The sequence below is a fragment of the Perca flavescens genome, chromosome 13, assembly GCF_004354835.1.
Source record: "Perca flavescens isolate YP-PL-M2 chromosome 13, PFLA_1.0, whole genome shotgun sequence".
Lineage (NCBI taxonomy): Eukaryota > Metazoa > Chordata > Actinopteri > Perciformes > Percidae > Perca > Perca flavescens.
In genome coordinates, this window is record NC_041343.1 from 5,233,230 (window position 1) to 5,250,672 (window position 17,443).

The window sequence follows — 17,443 nt, forward strand, 5'->3', positions numbered from 1 at the left end:
GCAATACCACAGTGTAGAAACACTGTCACAAGTAAAAGTGCTGCATTTAAATATTACTTATGTAAAAGTAAAAAAGTATTGCCATCCAAATATGGGCAACTTAAAGTATTAAAAATGTAAAAGTACTAAAATTAAAGAATGGCCCATTTCAGAATAATGTATATGATATCATGAAGTTATAATCATTGATGCATTCATGTGTATGTTACTTTAAAGAGTCAGTGCTGTGATTTGGGGTGTAACAGACGGACAGTACCGGTAGGGGGCAGGATGATGAATATGATGCGTCGAGTCTGTCATCAATTTACAACATGAAGTAGGAAAGCCATGGTGCCTTTCAGAACCCCAGGTGGTCTCGTTAGGCCGCACATGTTTGTCCATAGAATGAATGTACCGTATTATAGACACGTAGTCCTTTAATGTGAAGAATTATAATGGTTTGAACTTGAAAATGATGACCAAATTCATTCTGTAACAGGATGGACGACGTTTGAAATCCATCAGCACGCAGCTCTACGTTTCAGCGACAGAATGAACACTAATTGCTACATTTCCAATAAACATGAACGCACCTCCTCCCAACCCGGATGTTTTGCTTCGTGACGTCCATGGCATAAAACGTCCATGCTTATTACAGTCCGAAATATACCAGAAACTTTGAATTTCTGTCTTTGAAATAAAATAAAAATCGTTATTACTGAATCAAGCGTTACATATAACAGTTTATCGTAAGTGTTAGCTATATTTCGTTAAGAATGGCCGGAAATGTCTAGTTTAATTTGAGCTAATTTACATTGAACGTGAATGGAGTTGGAGAACGGAGCAGCCACGGACCCACAGTGAACACACTTCATTCTTGGCATTTCTGATAAAACTAAACTAGTGAGTTCGGCTTCATCCTGCAGCATGCTGCGAGAGTCGTATCCCTTCGCGGAGGACAGTTTCAGCCGCTTCCCGTCGCAGAGCAACATTTACGGACTGTGTCAGGCCGGGGAGCAGGAGCTGCTGGCGGCCACCCTCAAAGGGAAGGTGCTGTGTTTCAGATACCAGGAGCTGCAGCACAAAATCCGGCCGGTGGCCAAGGAGGTTCAGTTCACCTACATCCCTGGTACTCAGCACTGTAACATCTACTTAAAGTACACATGGAGGTCCACAACAAACCCATATCCGAGCAGGATTCTGTGTAAACTGACTGTGAAGTTTAGTAATAGCACAGATGAGCAGGGGTCTTTAACATATTTTAAGCCAAGGACCCCTTAGTAGAAAGAGAGACAGAGCAGGGACCCCCCACTACATATATTGTATAAAATTAAATTGCATAATAAACTGGGCCTACAATAACTTGTAGGGTGGCCTAAAACCATTATACATACCTTTTTTAGTGCATAGAATTTTTACATAGAACTATTACAATAATTGTTGCCATTATTTTATAAATCATGTATTAATGTTAAACGGCCCAGTGAACCCTTAAGATTACCTGTATCTGTGGATGGCTACCTTAGTGACTACCTTACCCATTAGGCCAGTAAGAATATCATCAATGTTTAAAAATAAAATAAAATAACTTTACAATTATTTGGTGGCCCCCCTGCAGTAACTCTGACTCTGGACCCCACCCCTGTTGAAGATCCCTGCTCTAGAATATTATAGGGCTTTTTCGTGATTCTGTGAACCCTAAGCGACGTATCTTTTCCAATACACATTACATACAGGGGAGTAGTGAGAACCTAAATCAGTGCATGCCAGCACACATGCTCATATACAGTATGTTCACTACATATATACAGTGGCGCAATGTAGACAAGCACACTCAAGTACTGTACTTAAGTACACATTTGAGGTACTTTCACTTGACTTGATTATTTCCATTCGAGGCTGCTACTTCTGACGTTTTTTTGCTCTATTTTTCTATAAACTAAGACAAAAAAGTGTCTTTCGCGATTTGTCGCAACCTTTCATGAATTGTTGATTGCCCCAGTTGATATCGCGGTGATTTTCTTTTAGTAATGTACTTTTGGAACTCTGAGTGATTTAGTCCTGAAACTTGTGATGCAACTTGTCTTCCATACATACATACCATGTCTTCTTTATGTAGTCGATGCAGAGATTGTCTCAATTGATGCCTTCAACAAGTCTCCGCCCAAAAGAGGCCTGGTGGTGGGCATCACATTTGTAAAGGTATTTGCATGCTGTATATTGAAGTTGATATGTCATAGCATGTGTACACTCTACTGTTTGAACCCCTCCCCTTTGGCAGGAGGCTGCGGTCCATGCTCAATAACCCTAACCCTAACCCTAACCCTAACCATTGCCTAATCCTAGTGCCTTCCAGGCAGCGCTGCCGACGTTAGGGGCTTAAAACACCAAACACAGTGGTCCATCAGGACTCTGCAGTCAGCCTCACCAACAAGGCCCCGGCCCCCCCACTGACTGACTGCATCCCTAGCTACTACACTTGCACTTACCTTCATCCTGGACTTTACATCTGCCCATTGCATATACTAAATATTCTTTGCACATTTTGCACTCAACCCAGTCAGCCTTTTTCTTATGCAACTGTTACTTTGTACAAACCCCAATTCCAATGAAGTTGGGATGTTGTGTAAAACGTAAATGAAAACAGAATACAATGATTTGCAAGTCCTTTTCAACCTATATTCAATTAACTACACTACAAAGACAAATATTCACTCATTTTGAATTTGACGCCTGCAACACGTTCCAAAAAAGCTGGGACAGGGGCATGCTTACCACTGGCTTACATCACTTGTCCTTTTAAGATTTAATTAATTGTTGAAGCTTTGTAGGTGGAATTCTTCGCTTCCGTATTTATTTAATATTTAATGTTTGTTTGTTTGTTTGTTTATGTATGCACCTTTCACCAAGGCAAATTCCTCATAAATGTACTTATTGTGGCAATAAAACCATTTCTGAGGGTTGTAAAAAAGTTCTACATTATAGAAGCATTGTTGGTAACGGCTGAACTCCTGCAGGACTCTGGTGACAAAGCCACGCCATTCCTGAACATCTACTGTGACTACGAGCCGGGCTCCGAGTTCAACCTCGAGTCTATTGCACGTGAGTGAAGCCGTGTCCTGCAGCATGCAGTGCTTCTCTCCACTGGTTGCCTGTCGCTCTCAGAATCCATTTTAAGATTTTATTATTTGTTTTTAAATCTTTAACCCCTTGACGCCTGAATTTATTCACAATTATATAAACAGAATATTATGTGTGTTTCTGGCTCCAAGCTGATGCTAAATTAAGTTGAGATTGTTAATTTGTCTATAGCATATGGAATAGATATAAATTTAGGTATGATGCAAATTAGCGACAACAGGCATTATGGTAAAATTCTTTACAAAATGGTAAAATTAATAAAACACATAGTAGATTTCATTAATGTCACAAAGTTGTTAGAACTTCTAAACTGTAAATGACAAATACATGGATCTTGACAACGGCAAGAAAGAAAACACTCTCCTACTCCCTAACATTGACAGTAGTTTCTTTAGGGTTAGGGGTAGGGTTAGGTTTAGGGGTAGGATTAGGTGTAGGGGTAGGGTTAGGGTTAATTTCGCTTACGTGAACCGGATGTATCTCCCACTCCGACCGGTCCTACGAGAAACCAGTGCATGCAAAAGGTTCCGAGGTATGTATCGCATGTAAACACACCGGCATTGGGGGAATACACACGCTATCTCGCCTGCAGTCGGAATGGAAGGGGTTTGATGCAAATTAGCGACAGTCGGCGTTAAGGGGTTAAATGGTTTGGCACCTTCTTATTTAACTGATATGTTGAATTTACATACCCCAGTCAGAGCACTTAGGTCAAATGACCAGTTTCTTTTGGACTGTCCCAGATCCAGACTGAAAACCAGAGGGGACAGAGCTTTTTCAGTTGCAGGTCCTAAGCTCTGGAATGCTCTTCCCTTCAATATTAAAGCAGCTAGCTCTATTGAGTCATTTAAATCACTTTTAAAAACTCATCTCTTTGAAATGGCTTTTAACACAAGCTGAGCTGTGACATTGTTAATACTGTTTGTAATCATGTTTTTCATGTGTTTTAATTATTATTATTTCGGGGATACTATGTTTTTAATGGGTTTTTACTTTTTCTTCTTGGCTAATTGTGTTTTGTGTAATTGATGTTTCCCACATGCTGATGTGTGTGTGTGTGTGTGTGTGTGTGTGTTTATGTGAACAGAGAGCTGCCTGAATCTGGAGCTGCAGTTCACGCCCTTTCACCTGTACCACACAGAGTAAGTAGGGAACTAGTGACGCAACGATACACTCAACTCACAATTTTGATCCAGTTCACGATATTAAGTTCACGATCCGATCTTATCACAACTTTCTGTCTCAGTAACAGAATGTGCTGCAGACAAATGACTGAAAATGATTCCTTTATTAATATTAAACTGTCATCAGAAGTGCAACTGTAATTGTATCTTATCTTAAAAAACAAACCTTAAATACAAAATGAATGATTAGATTATTAAAACAAACCCCACATCAAAATAACGAAATAAATAGAAACAAATCTCTTTAAATAAATAAACTAAGAAGACGTAGTGACGTCTGAAGTCAAACAAGTGAAATCAAACGTACAGCATGTTTACGCCCCAGGCCGTTTAAAAATTGCATCGTGATACATTTTTTTCATCTCAACCGGTTGTAATCTTTACACATTTCTGTCAATTTGTAACCGATTCACTGATGCATCGTTCCATCCCTACCGTGAACCAATAAATAGTACATGCTAATGCCGAGGCTTTCCGCGGCTATCTCTGGGCTTCCCCCTGGCTTTTCAGTCCCACAAACATAGCTTGGGTTCACACTTCAGTCGGCATGGTAACCACTACTGCCGGCCAAACCAGCGGGTAGCTCACATTCAGGAATACTAGAACCATAGTCCAGTCAGTGTCCAACTATGGTTAGAAAGCATGGCCTCTATAGCAGGTAAAATATTTGATGATAAATCAAATTTACAATTGAACTTTAGGAGGCAACTTTCTGAATGGAAAATGTTTTTTTTCGTAGACTCAATGATATGACAATATAAAAAGTAAAATGTGCCCCCTTTTGTTTTCTTTAACACGTATCCATTATCTGCAGTACTCGTTTCTACATCAACAGCACTTCATGGTTATTGATTATAATAGATTTAAGCAGCTCACAAAAGCTTAAACACCAAGCCAGCAGCATTCCTTCAAAAAAAAAAAAATATATATATTCACACTGCTTTTAGTATTTCATAACCTCATTTAATATGTTGCGCTCTGGATCTGTTTTATCCTAGTGTTCATGAATGGGTTATAGTGTTGTTATGGGGACCATTGTCAGTCAGCAGCTTCTGTACAGACAGGGTGTGTCAGAAAGCATGACACAGTGTGTCTGCATGGCAAATGTCAGCAACCTGTTCTCTCTCCGTCAGAGTGCAGTGTGACGATGGAGGCAGAGAGACGGTGTTCCTGCTCAGTGGACATGACCAGAGGATCCACCTGTACAAGGAGGTCAGATCACAGAGTGTGTGTGTGGGCGTGGGCGCGTGCATGCGTGCGTGCGTGTTTGAGTGCAAATGTATGTTTGGAAATCAATGTGTGTGTGTGTGTGTGTGTGTGTATATATATATATATATATATATATTGAATGAAAGTCTGAATATATTGAATGAAAGGCGTGTTGACATTAGCCTGATGAAAGGGACCTGCTGACCAAAGAGGTTCCTTTCATTTGGTCTTCCACGATGAAAAAAGTGAATAAACTTCTTCATTGGGAGAACGGTACTGGACACGGTACTGTTACCAGTGTTTTTAGCCCGTACATGCGTTCGCCAGTGAGTTAATAAGCTCTTCATTGCTCAAAATTGCTGACACTAGATTTCTTCCTGATTCGCACATAGTGTCACACTTCGGTTAGGATTAATCACAACGAAAACACAAGATGGTGGCAGACAATGACGTCAGATTCCATTTCAACTTTCATTCAATATATATATTCAGACTTTGATTAAATATAGTCAGACATTCATTTAATATATTCAGACATTCATTTAATATATTCAGACTTTCATTCAATATATTCAGACTTTTATTCCATATATTCAGACTTTCATTCAATATATTAAAACTTTATATATATATATATATTTCCTAAACTGCATGCCATAATATATATATTTAAAACCTTCAGTACCAATGAAATAATTGCTCTATTAACTTACATTGTAGCTTGTTTCGCTGCTGCCGACTGCAACGGTCTCTCTTGATACTGGACCAATGTCAAAGATTGTTGTTCCCATCAGTCACTTAGACACAAAAACATTCGGTGGCGAGAAGTCCTCCACAACAGATAACGGGCTTCCTTCCTGTGTTTCCGTGTTAGCTGCTGTCATTCTGGTGGGGGAGGGTGGCGCAAATGTCCACACAGTGCCTTTGACTACTTTAAACGGCATTCAATATGCAAAACAAGTCCCTCCCCAGCTTTGTGTTTTTACCGGAAATACGTAAATACGCTGAAACAAATGGCGCTCTGACTTGTTTCATGAGGCCTTGAACATAACTAATTTTAGTATAATTATATAATTTATCATAAGATATTTCTACAATGGCCTTTAATTGCATTTATTTATTCAAGTATCTATGAAAATGAAATGGTATTTGTCCTTTTGTGGAGATATGAAATTGAAACATGAGAAATCTATAGAATGTTTTTAATCCGACATTTTCTTTAGGGATTTTACAGGTAATTACGCCAAAAGACACTCAAAATGTCTTCTCTTTTCAATCAAAGTGTATAAAGTACAAAACACCAGATTCATTTGTTAAAACGGTCTCACCTCCGTTTCAGAGCTGTTTTCCATCATGCGATCTTCTTTAGCAGATGGAGTTTTCCCTGTTGTTATGGAAACGTAGATGCTCATTTGAAGTTCTCCTCGTCCACGTTGGCTGAAATGAGTTTCAAAGTTCATCCTTGACCTCGGAAAGTTTGGTTCTGTCAAAGGAAAGACTCAACACTAAGACACTAAGGCTCCTATCTTGCACCTGGCGCAGCACAAAGCCCGACGCAGGTCTCTTTGCTAGTTTAAGACCGACCCAGTTGTCAATTTCTCATCCAGCGCCCGCGTCGTTTAAATATCAAATGCACCTACGCCCATCTGTGGCCCACAGACGTGCTGGTCTTACAGGGAGGTGTGTTCAGGTGTATTCTTGGCATCTTGAGACAGCGGAAAGTGATCGCGCCATTTCCTTTAACCTGGTCTAAAGTCAATAACGCAGCGTTTCATTGTTATTTTAACAGCAAATGAGTAAAATGTGCCTAGGCTCATGCACAGCGTGCGCACACTATGCTTTTTACACACACAGGGACGCACAGCAGCACACACACATGCAGAAGATTACAAATAAAAATATTACGGTGCAAATCCTCCATCATAATAGCAATGCTCCAAGGTCCAAACGCGCCTGGCTTTTAAAGGGAATCGGAGATGACCCTTTGATTCGTTTATTGCATGTTATGCCCAAAACACACCTCTGATTAATGAAGACACTAAGTACAACCCTTTTGAATTTTTCCGCCGTTAAACTAGCCCGAAACGCACCTGCGCCATGCGCTTAGATTGTTAAAATAGGGCCCCCAAAGTGATGAAACTTACAGGAAGGCTTTTTTTTTCCTAGCAATAGAGAAAAAACAAGATGGTGATGAGTTTTGCATATCTGTAGTAGACGTTGACTTTGATTCATCATGTGACATCAGAGCATAATCCAGCCTGACTCTGGTGTTTCCAACAGAACGCCTCCCTCCACCAGTTTGAAGAGCAGCCAGTGGAGAGACTCTTCCCTGAACTACAACAGCTGCCCAGCAAGTCAGTCTCAGCTCCCTTTGGCTCTGCTAGCTCTGTATATGTTATTGTTATTTTTTTGGGATTAATCATTTTTTATTTTATAACAAAATGTACCATTCGCAACATGAACATATCTCCCCCACCCCTTCCGTCATCCCCACCCACCCAGACAAAAATCAAGAAAAGATGACACAATAACTACAGTATTCCAGACCATTCAACACAATAGTAACAAAATAGATAATAAACCAAATAAACATATGTATTTGTGATATGAAATGGAGCCCTCCAGAAAGTTCAGGTACTTTCCCCATTTTCTAGTGTAGACATCCAATCTAGCAAACCGTTTTATATGACAATTTTTCAAACTGTATCTGTTATGTTTTGTTTGTGTGTGTATGGGGGGAGGGGGTGTAATTGGGTCATTGAGACCATTAGTAACATATTATTCATTCTATGTTTCTGTGTGTTCATCAGCCTCATGATTTTTCAGCATAATCCAATTCACTATATCCTCCAATCTTGACATAAAACACTATTCTGTTCACGCTCAGCCAGTGGGTTTGATATGTAAGCGAATGTCAAAGTTAAAACCCCCTAGATCTAATATACAAAGGCTTTCTGTAACAGAGAGAAGACGTTGCGAGAATGTCTGAAGACAGCAACAATGTCATTAATAATATGGAAATAAAAGTAACAAAAGAGGACAGCAGCAATATAAAATGCACCAGACAGAGAAAAGAGAAACGAGTTGACAGCATTCACAATAACGCAGTGAGATACATGGAGAGTAAAGACAGTGGAAGTCTGAAATCCCCAGCGTCAATGTTACATATGCTGCAATCTGAAGGTTTTGTGGCGTTTCACTAATGTCCTATCAAAAAGCAAAAACCGCATGTCAACACATTTGCTGAGCTAAATGTATGTTATGATCCCTAACCCTCTGTGTGTGTTGGTTATGTTCCCCTCCCTCCATGCAGTGTGCTTTGGCTGGATATGTTGAGTATAGCTGGTGGCCGGCGGCTCTCAGCGTTTGGCTGTCAGAATGGCTGCGTTGGACTGGCTCTGGTCAACCAGACAGGCCCAGGTGAGGCAGACCAAACACAGAGTAATGGTTCATTTCTATACATTCTGTGTGAGTTATGTGGTCCACTGTGGTGTTTATTCTTTCTTTTATTCTTTCTATGTTTTATATATATATATATTTTTATGTTCTGAGTCTTCTGTGAAGCACTTTGGAAACTTTGTGTTTGTAAAATGTGCTATAGAAATAAAGTGGATTGGATTGGATTGGATTACAACCAACCTTTTTACTCTTTTTAACCTTTTAACATGCATGTGTTGACAATTGTGTATGTGAGTTGCATGTGTGTGTATGCAAGATGTTTTGAAGAGGTATATTTAATGTATTTCATTTTGTTAAAAGGATATTTTTGAGCACCGTCTCAGGTAGTGCACCTAAATCTCATTGTATGTAAATGCAATGACAATAAAGCTTATCTTATCTTATCTTATCTTATCTTATCTTATCTTGACGACTTTTCACAATGTTTTCCTCCGAAGTGTGAGGAACACAGTGAAGCCCCCGCTTCCTTCCTCCAGGGGTGCTGAAAACATCTGACTCCTATGTTGCATTATTTATGTGGCCAGCATGGATATACCTTAAAGGCACTGCACACCCACACAGGTGTCACTTATTGTGGCTGATTAGACCTCTGTGGAGCTATGCTGGGAATTATGTGGGGTCACTAGACTCATATACCGATGTGATGAAGGTAACATTTGTCCCACCCTTACAGAATTAGATTTATTGCCAAGCAAGTCTGCACTTTGAAGGAATTTGCTATTTTATATTAGGTGCATACAGTAAACAATAAATCTAAAACGGGAATAAACAAAGCAAAGTGCTGCCACAGTCAAGATAAATATAGAATAGATATACAGTATATAAAAAAAGAAATCATGTAAGGAGTAGGGCGGCTCCCTCTTAGTCTCTTAGTCGAATAGTCAACTAATCGGTCATTTTGGTCAACTTAGATTTCTTAAGTCAATTAGTCATGTTTTATGCTTTTTTCATGCTGAATGACTTATTTCCAAGAAACGTACGAGCACATCTTTGGTAAACAAGAATTAATGTGGTGCTTTTGCATGACTCTTTGCGGAGAAACTCAGATTTACAGATTTTTCGATTAAATCAACTAATCGATTAGTAGATACAATTGAATGAGTGTTAGTCGACTAAGAATTTCTTCAATCGAGCACAGCCCTAGTAAGGAGACAGTATAACTAATATGTGCAATATAACTGTTGTAGAAAGGAAAAGAAGGCTGTGAGGTTTGTGCAAGGTGTGAAAAAATATTATTCAGGAAATTACACACTATACATAATATGTGCAATGGTCCCATGGCTTATACACACTCCCACAGTGCTGAGAAGAGGGCTGCTCCCACATACACTTTGTGTCACTCACACCGTAGTCTCGCTTCGCCAGACCCTCCTCCAAAGCGCGCTGAAGGAAGGGTCTGGCTACTCCACACAGCATTCGGGGATGGGAGGAAAACATGCTCTGCTTTAATGGCATTTCTTTAAACCAATCACAATCGTCATGGTCGGTGCTAAACTCCGCACAGAGCCACTGCGTCACGACATTGCATCCGAAGCGGAGGGCCTCGTGTTGCCAGTGCTCTGATTGCATAGTACACTTTTGCTAATCGTCACTAGCTAACAAGCTGTGGTTACATCGTGACTTGCAATCTAGTTTAGCACTAGCTTGCAATACTGCTTCCCTCGCTGTCTCACTTGACCGCCGTCAAGGTAATCTATGTTCAGAGACGACTTGAAGAAGCACGGTTTACTGCACTGCACTTAAGTCTTTCAGTGGTAATATATATGTTGATTGGAGGCATCCCAGCTGGGATGGGGTTGCTTCTTCTATTTCCCTGACTGAGGTGGGGTGAATGAGGGGGAGACTGCCGGATGTGTGCAATCCCCAAACAGCCTCTGGAATCTGCTATTCCCTCCCACATGCCTCATTTCACCAGTAAAGAGCAACCTATGCACTTTGCATTGCTGCACTGATACAAAGTCTGTTTCAAGTGCATATCATAGTTGATTAGAGCTCCCCCATCTCTGGGTGGGGTTGCTTCTGTCTCCCAAACTCAAGTGAGGCGAATTCAGGGAGATGTCTGATGGCGTTCCCCATCTTTATGTTTTCTCTGCCATAGCCCAGCGTGTCTGGGCTGGCTGCGTCTTGGTCTTCCACGTTACCTTTTGTACAGTCACATCTCAGGGATGTAACATCGGACTCTGCGTCTCATTTGATGCTCAGTGCTACAGGCACCTTCCGGTTCAGGTTCATGACCTGACCATGTGACCTCTTTCACCCAGTCACCCGTTGGGTCCGAACTGAGTCTGGGCCCAGCTGTGAGTACATCGCCTCTATTACCAATAATGAAGACCATTAAAAGGCGTAGCATGTACGAAATATAATTAGTAGTTACTTGATGTAACTCCAGTTCTGCGAGTACATGCATAGCCCTAACTACAAACCTAGCTGGCCCCTGTTGTATTGCTGTTGCTGAGTAAAAAAGGCAGATGAGCAGGAGGTGTGCTGGTGTTTAAAGTGTGTGATTGCTACCTCCTGACTGCAAAGATCTGTGTCAGGGTGCCAATGCAGAGCCTCGATGGGGTTAACCAATAGTTACCTCCAGTAACTACTATTTTCCTGCTCTTCGCATTCTGCAGACATTGTGTGAAATCACACCCTCTTTCACTCATTCACTGTAGGACTTTTTCACAGCAGACATTTTGACTAGTCATATTAGGAAAAGCATGTGTTAATAATAACATTACCAATGGCTCTGTTCAATTCAAGAGCCCCGTGTGAAAAAATGCAGCCCTTTTATTCATTTGATTGGAGCCAGTCCTGTGGTACAGAGGGGGCTTTGTCAAAACAATGCGGAGTTACCTCACCTGCCGAAAAAGCTTTGCTGCTAAGCTGCTGATAAGCTTTTAAATTATTTCTGTTACTCCAACTGGACTCCAACTGATACTCTCACTGGTAACTTAAAAACATGCACCAATCAACGCAATGCTCTGTTTTAATGCAGGGCCGTGACAGTGTAGCAGTGAGCTAATACCAGGACCCTGAAAGCTACATGGAATTGAGCCATCATTCATTGTATCATTATTAAAGTTATTATTTACACCAATGTCATGGCTGTACATTCTGTATCTATGAGATGCTATGCATTGTGGGATTGCTAGCAGAGACGAAGTTACATGCTATGGATGCTACTGGTTTCATTCCATTGTGGAAACTGTTGAAGGCACTACGTAGTGAATACATTTCACACTCATTCAGGCACTGGTGGACAGTAAGAATAGTGCATATTAAATAGGGAGTGATTTCAGATACAGCCAAAGTCTAATCATATCACCTGTGGGTGTGCAGGGACTTTACAAATACTATCTTCATGTTGGAAGCAAAGATCTTAGTTTGTCAATTTGAGTATAAAAACTGATCCTATATTCCTCTCTGACGGGATTTTCAAAATCTATCTTTTGTATGATTTCCATCTTGGTTCAATGTTGAATGACTACAACATGCTACTGTTTTAAGGCTATATAATGTATCCGTTTTTATCAGAGGTTTTGCAGAGCTGGCGGTTCCAGTTCGACAGTCCAATCTCTTCAGTGCTGCTGTTCCCTCTGAGCTGCCAGACTGAGCCCAACCAGCCCGGCGGAGAGCAAAGTATGTTCCTGCTCCTTCCTTTTTCTTCAGTTTGCTCTTTTTGGATAAGCGGTGTAATTTATGTCTGGTCGTCACTGTGATACAAAAATCAAACATTTTGATTGTCTGTGTCTTTCCTTTTTCAGGTGTGGAAATGGAAAGCTACAACCTCCTAGTAACCAGTAGTATAGAGATGTCAGTCGTCTACAGGTCAGAATCTGATAACTTTATCAAGACATCAGTGGAGTAATCACTTGGTTTTGTGCATTTTCACTCTGACTGGTTGGCTCCAGGCTGAGTTGAGAACAGTGTGTTACAGTATTTGTGTGTCTGTATTTCCTCAGAGATGTCCAGGAGCGAGGTTTGTCTCGTTCGGTGTGCCTCTCAGAGAGTGACCAGTGGGACGCTGTGCTTTGTGCTCTGGTCATTGACCTGGATTTTGACGGGCAGAAGGAGGTGCTGTTGGGAACATACGGGCAGGTCAGAGCTCCTCTTCACTAATAGACTTTAATAATAGGATAGTCCATATCCACGACATTCCACTTCAGGGATTGCTCCGTTGCCGATGGAAATTCCACATGATTTCACTCATTTAGGCCGGATATCCATTACCTTCCTCTTCCTTTGTGTTGTCGTTCTAACCTCCGGTGGATTTCTGAGGACTATGGTTAACTGCTCCTCAGATCTCTGCAGGGTAAATCCAGACAGCTAGCTAGACTATTCTGTTGCACGACTAAAACTACTTTTGAACGTACACGTTCCACCAAAATAAGTTCCTTCACGAGGCTATTTTGCAGAGGCACCGTTGCTCCGTCCGGCGCTTAGCACCGCCCAAGACGATTGTGATTGGTTTAAAGAAATGCCAATAAACCAGAGCACGTTTTTCTCCAATCCCAGAATGCTGTGTGGACTAGCCAGAGCTTCCTCCGCAGCGCTGTGGAGGAAGGTCTGGCAATGCGAAACTAATAATAGGATAAAGCTGGTCATATTCTAGATTTTTTTACTGTCAATAAATTCCATGAAAAGATCAAAACCTCAGTGGTTCCTACTGAGGATGTAAATCTTTTTGATAAAATAAAATACATCCTACAATCCTAAAACAGCTGGGCACTGTAGTTTTTTTTTATCAAACATTACTAAAACAGGAGGAAATAGGGCATTTGTTGGGTACTATTCCCAGCCAGGATTACCACACATTTGGTGCTCTTGTGAGTATTTGTAGGATGGTGTGTGTGGAATTAAGTCAAAATAAACTACTGTGTGTGTGTGTTCATGGTAATAAGGGAACATGTCACCAGTGCAACAGTGTGGCTCACTGATGTGTTTTTAATAGCTTTTGGACAACAATGGAGCTCTATGGTACAGAGAAGGAAGATATGTCAGGCTTTGATACACACACAATACTTGTTTTTTTAACACACATATTTATTGATTTTCCATCCATAACAGACTTATTTTACCTGTATTGTAGAGACAACATTAACCCTTTACCCTTCTCCACTACAACATTACATTGATAATAACAAAACCTAGGGGGCTTTAACAGCAAATGCTCAGTCACCTTTGGTTTCCAGCCGTGACAGCGGGACAGATAACAGAGTGCTGCCTGAGGATCTCAGGAGGTGCCAAACCAGACAGGGCCTTAAAAAATGACATACAGTAGGTCAAGAGCAATGGAATGTCATGGAACATGACACAATATGCCACGTTGATAATTAGAATGGCCGACTGATGTGGCGAGATCTTGATGACGACTGTGTTATCTGCCTGTGCGCCATGCAGGAACTTCTTTGTTACAAATTCCAGCCGGCAGGGAGAGGACGAGACGAACAGTTTCAGCTGCAGTGGAGGCGGAGCTTCAAGAGTCCTTTGCTGTCCATCATCTACTTAGACTTGACTGGGGATGGTTTGAGAGAGCTGGCCGTCCTCACACTGAAGGGACTGCATATCTTACAGGTACGTAGCAGAAACTGCCTCACAGCGATCCAAGATACTAATAACAGATACACTGTAGCTTCCTGCCAGGGCCGGTGCCTCTCTGCTGTTGAGCCTACTGTTGTTCTGCATATTGCCATAATAGCTAGATAATCTGCTCACTAGGTCAAACACAAAAAGAATACCCTCTTGAACTGGGAAAAGATATGATTTCTATTGGAGAAGAGACTTGAAGCATCAAGTAGTTGCTGACCTCCACTGGCCACCAGAAGAAATTGCTGCAGAATAGAACTGATTTTACAGGCCCTTTGCATGTTTTGTCTCCTCTGTTCTTTTGATCTGTGGTGGCCTGTAATTGTCAAAATCAATACATTTTTACGTAAAAAACAACATCCAACACAAATATCTACTTAGACAATGAAAACAACGCTTTTTTATTTGCTTTTCTACATTGAAATTGTGTTTTTCAGTGATTTTGTGATGCCTCTTATAGCATCATTCTCCATCGCAACAACAACAAAGCCCAAAGAAAACTGATTCCCATTAACTGCATAAATATCTCACTTCATGTTCCTTTTCAGCTTTGTCGCCCTCACACGTCCAACACCAGCTCAACACAGACCCAACCAGGCAGCTATCTAGGGCAGAGATCAGTGCTGACATTTCTCTTGCAGATGAATTCAACTGACTTCCTCAAATCCGTCTTACATACTGTATATCTCATTTGATGTTGTGTTGTTTTGCTCCGTGTCTTTTCAGCATTCTCTCACCAGCACTGCTGATTTGGTCCTGGAGCGGCTTGCCCTCAGGGTGTCAGCCCTCTCAGCTGGCTCCGAACTGGAGTCAGCCAAAGCACAAGACACTGAGGAGAAGGATGCTCCGGCTAAGACAGAGGAGAGTACAGCTCCAACACCACCGACATAAGAGAAACTGTGCATTGTGTTTCCATGTGGAAGTCCTGACGGTTCGGACTCAGGGTTTCGCCCAGAAAAGTTGTTAAGCCTTAGGCAAGTGTCTTTTTGATTTTTTTTTTTTTTTACAAGGGCCCGGCTGGGGCCAGTCACAGGCTGATGGCAGCATTAATGTAGAGCCCAATAGTTTGTGTGATAACCGAATCGTGGACAGAATCGCGAAAATTGACAATTTAAAAAAGCTATAAGACAGATTCCACAGGGCCCTACATTAAGTCAGTGCTAAAAGCTAACTGGAGATTTGAAAATATGACTGTCTAAGTTTCCAACCGTTTTAAAAACGTCTTAAAATATATTAAAAAATACTTCCCAGTGGCTTAGGCCTGGTGGGGAGAAACTTAGGCCCACCAGGCTTACAATACACTGGGGGAAACCCTGAGACTGAAGTGTTTGCCTTATTTACATGTGGGATGTGAAGGATTTTCTCAGGGGTGTGTATTCCTGAACAGTTACATTTTAGTTGTGACGCTAGTTACAAAATCCAACATCACATTAGCCACCAAAAACAGTACCACTCTGCTTTGTGGTGGAATACTGAACGTAGGTGGCTGTAAAAGGAACCGTGTGAAGAGCTGACATTAAGCTGGGAGCTGATGTGCTGTAAATTTGCAGATAATAAATCACATCTGGGTCTATACACTCACTGTTGTGGTTGTCTGCTGGGTATTTATCGCCTGTGTTGTCACCGTGTTCTTCCTTTTTTTAATTTGAGTTAATGTTGACTTTCAGAATGTTACTTTAAACAAGTCAACACTGATGCAAATGGCGTGGGATTGTTTACTCCTTTCCAGTTCATCTTCATGAGACTCTCATGTGGCTCAGGATAGCGACACCTGTTACTGGAGAATTCCAGACATACCTGCACCACTTTTCTTTATTCATTTTCTGTATCAATAAAAATCTATGTATATAATGAAGTAGATTTTAATACTGAACATGGGATCAGATGACATTTTTTTCCCCCCAGTCCTTAGTAGAGCTGGGCGATATGGAGAAAATCAAAAATCACAATATTTTTGACCGAACACCTCGATATCTATACTGCAACGATATTGTAGGGTTGACTATTTGTGCTTTCACTAAATATTACACTGAGATTTTTTTATAAAAAATCCTCAGTAATGTGGATATAATGACTAAGTGGGTAAAGGCAAATAATAGAACAGTTACAACAGTCTGGTAAGTTCAGAACATGACATCACTTTACTGTAATGCAGCCTTTAAAACCAGGAAAAGACAACACTTATGCCATATTACAATATTACAATATCCAAAATCTAAGATGATATATAGTCTGCTATCACGATATCGATATAATATCAATGTATTGCCCAGCTCTAGTGCTTAGTATATCATTATATACATAATCATGAAGTTCCCACTGCCGCTCTCATTTTACCTTAGGTGTTCTATTTTGAGGTTCAGAAAAAAGGAAAAGGAAAACCAAACTAGAAAACTATTGTAAAAAAAACCAAACATTTAGGTAAGCAAAAAATCTCTTCAAATATTTTTTTTTCTAAAGATATAAATGAAAAAAACTGCGGCTTCGGTGCATATTGCTTGCCACATATGGATCTTTGCCTTATTGGCCTCGTCTTTCAGCCGGTCAGTGGCACTGCAGTCCTCCCCGGAGCTCTCCAACTCTATTCCCCCCCGTCCTGCACTACAAAGGCAACAATAACAACAGCTGCACGGAGAAACACGGCGTGGAGATGACTTAAGAAAGCTATGTTCCAGCGCCTTTTCCTCTGCGTAGCTGTTGCACTTGTCCTAATGGCCGATCGGCTCTCACACCGTGGTGCTGCTTTATTTTAAGCAGCGGGCTTTGCTCTGCGCGTCAACAATAAGGAGCATGCTGTCGGAGCGGCGGCCAGCGCGTTAAATGAGCACCTTTCACTCACTGGGGCTTTTTCAGATTTAGCTGTGAGGGACGCACTGGACGAGTAGCAGAGGAGACTC

General features: G+C 41.1%; 1 protein-coding gene across 2 annotated transcripts; it reads left to right on the top strand.

The window, feature by feature from the left end:
* The first annotated feature begins 591 nt into the window (after positions 1–591).
* kptn (kaptin (actin binding protein)) lies at positions 592–16,124 on the top strand. 2 transcript variants are annotated; one of them, XM_028595290.1, is made up of 12 exons: positions 592–1,108; positions 2,099–2,181; positions 2,997–3,081; positions 4,208–4,262; positions 5,438–5,516; positions 7,794–7,867; positions 8,827–8,933; positions 12,495–12,599; positions 12,725–12,788; positions 12,923–13,058; positions 14,361–14,534; positions 15,273–16,124. In XM_028595290.1, the coding sequence occupies exons 1-12, from the start codon at positions 907–909 to the stop codon at positions 15,435–15,437; spliced, it is 1,329 nt and encodes a 442-aa protein (XP_028451091.1). In that variant the 5' UTR covers positions 592–906; the 3' UTR covers positions 15,438–16,124. The 2 variants fall into 2 exon arrangements, with proteins under 2 accessions (XP_028451091.1, XP_028451092.1); XM_028595291.1 differs by having other exon boundaries at positions 14,385–14,534.
* The last annotated feature ends 1,319 nt before the right edge of the window (positions 16,125–17,443 follow it).

What these genes read in the sequence shown, in the direction of transcription:
- kptn (XM_028595290.1), top strand. Translation starts at nt 907, where the DNA reads ATGCTGCGAGAGTCGTATCCCTTCGCGGAGGACAGTTTCAGCCGCTTC. An exon ending in GGATCCACCTGTACAAGGAG is followed by an intron (nt 5,517 to 7,793) that starts GTCAGATCACAG and finishes TGTTTCCAACAG; the next exon opens with AACGCCTCCCTCCACCAGTT. An exon ending in CTACAACAGCTGCCCAGCAA is followed by an intron (nt 7,868 to 8,826) that starts GTCAGTCTCAGC and finishes CCCTCCATGCAG; the next exon opens with TGTGCTTTGGCTGGATATGT.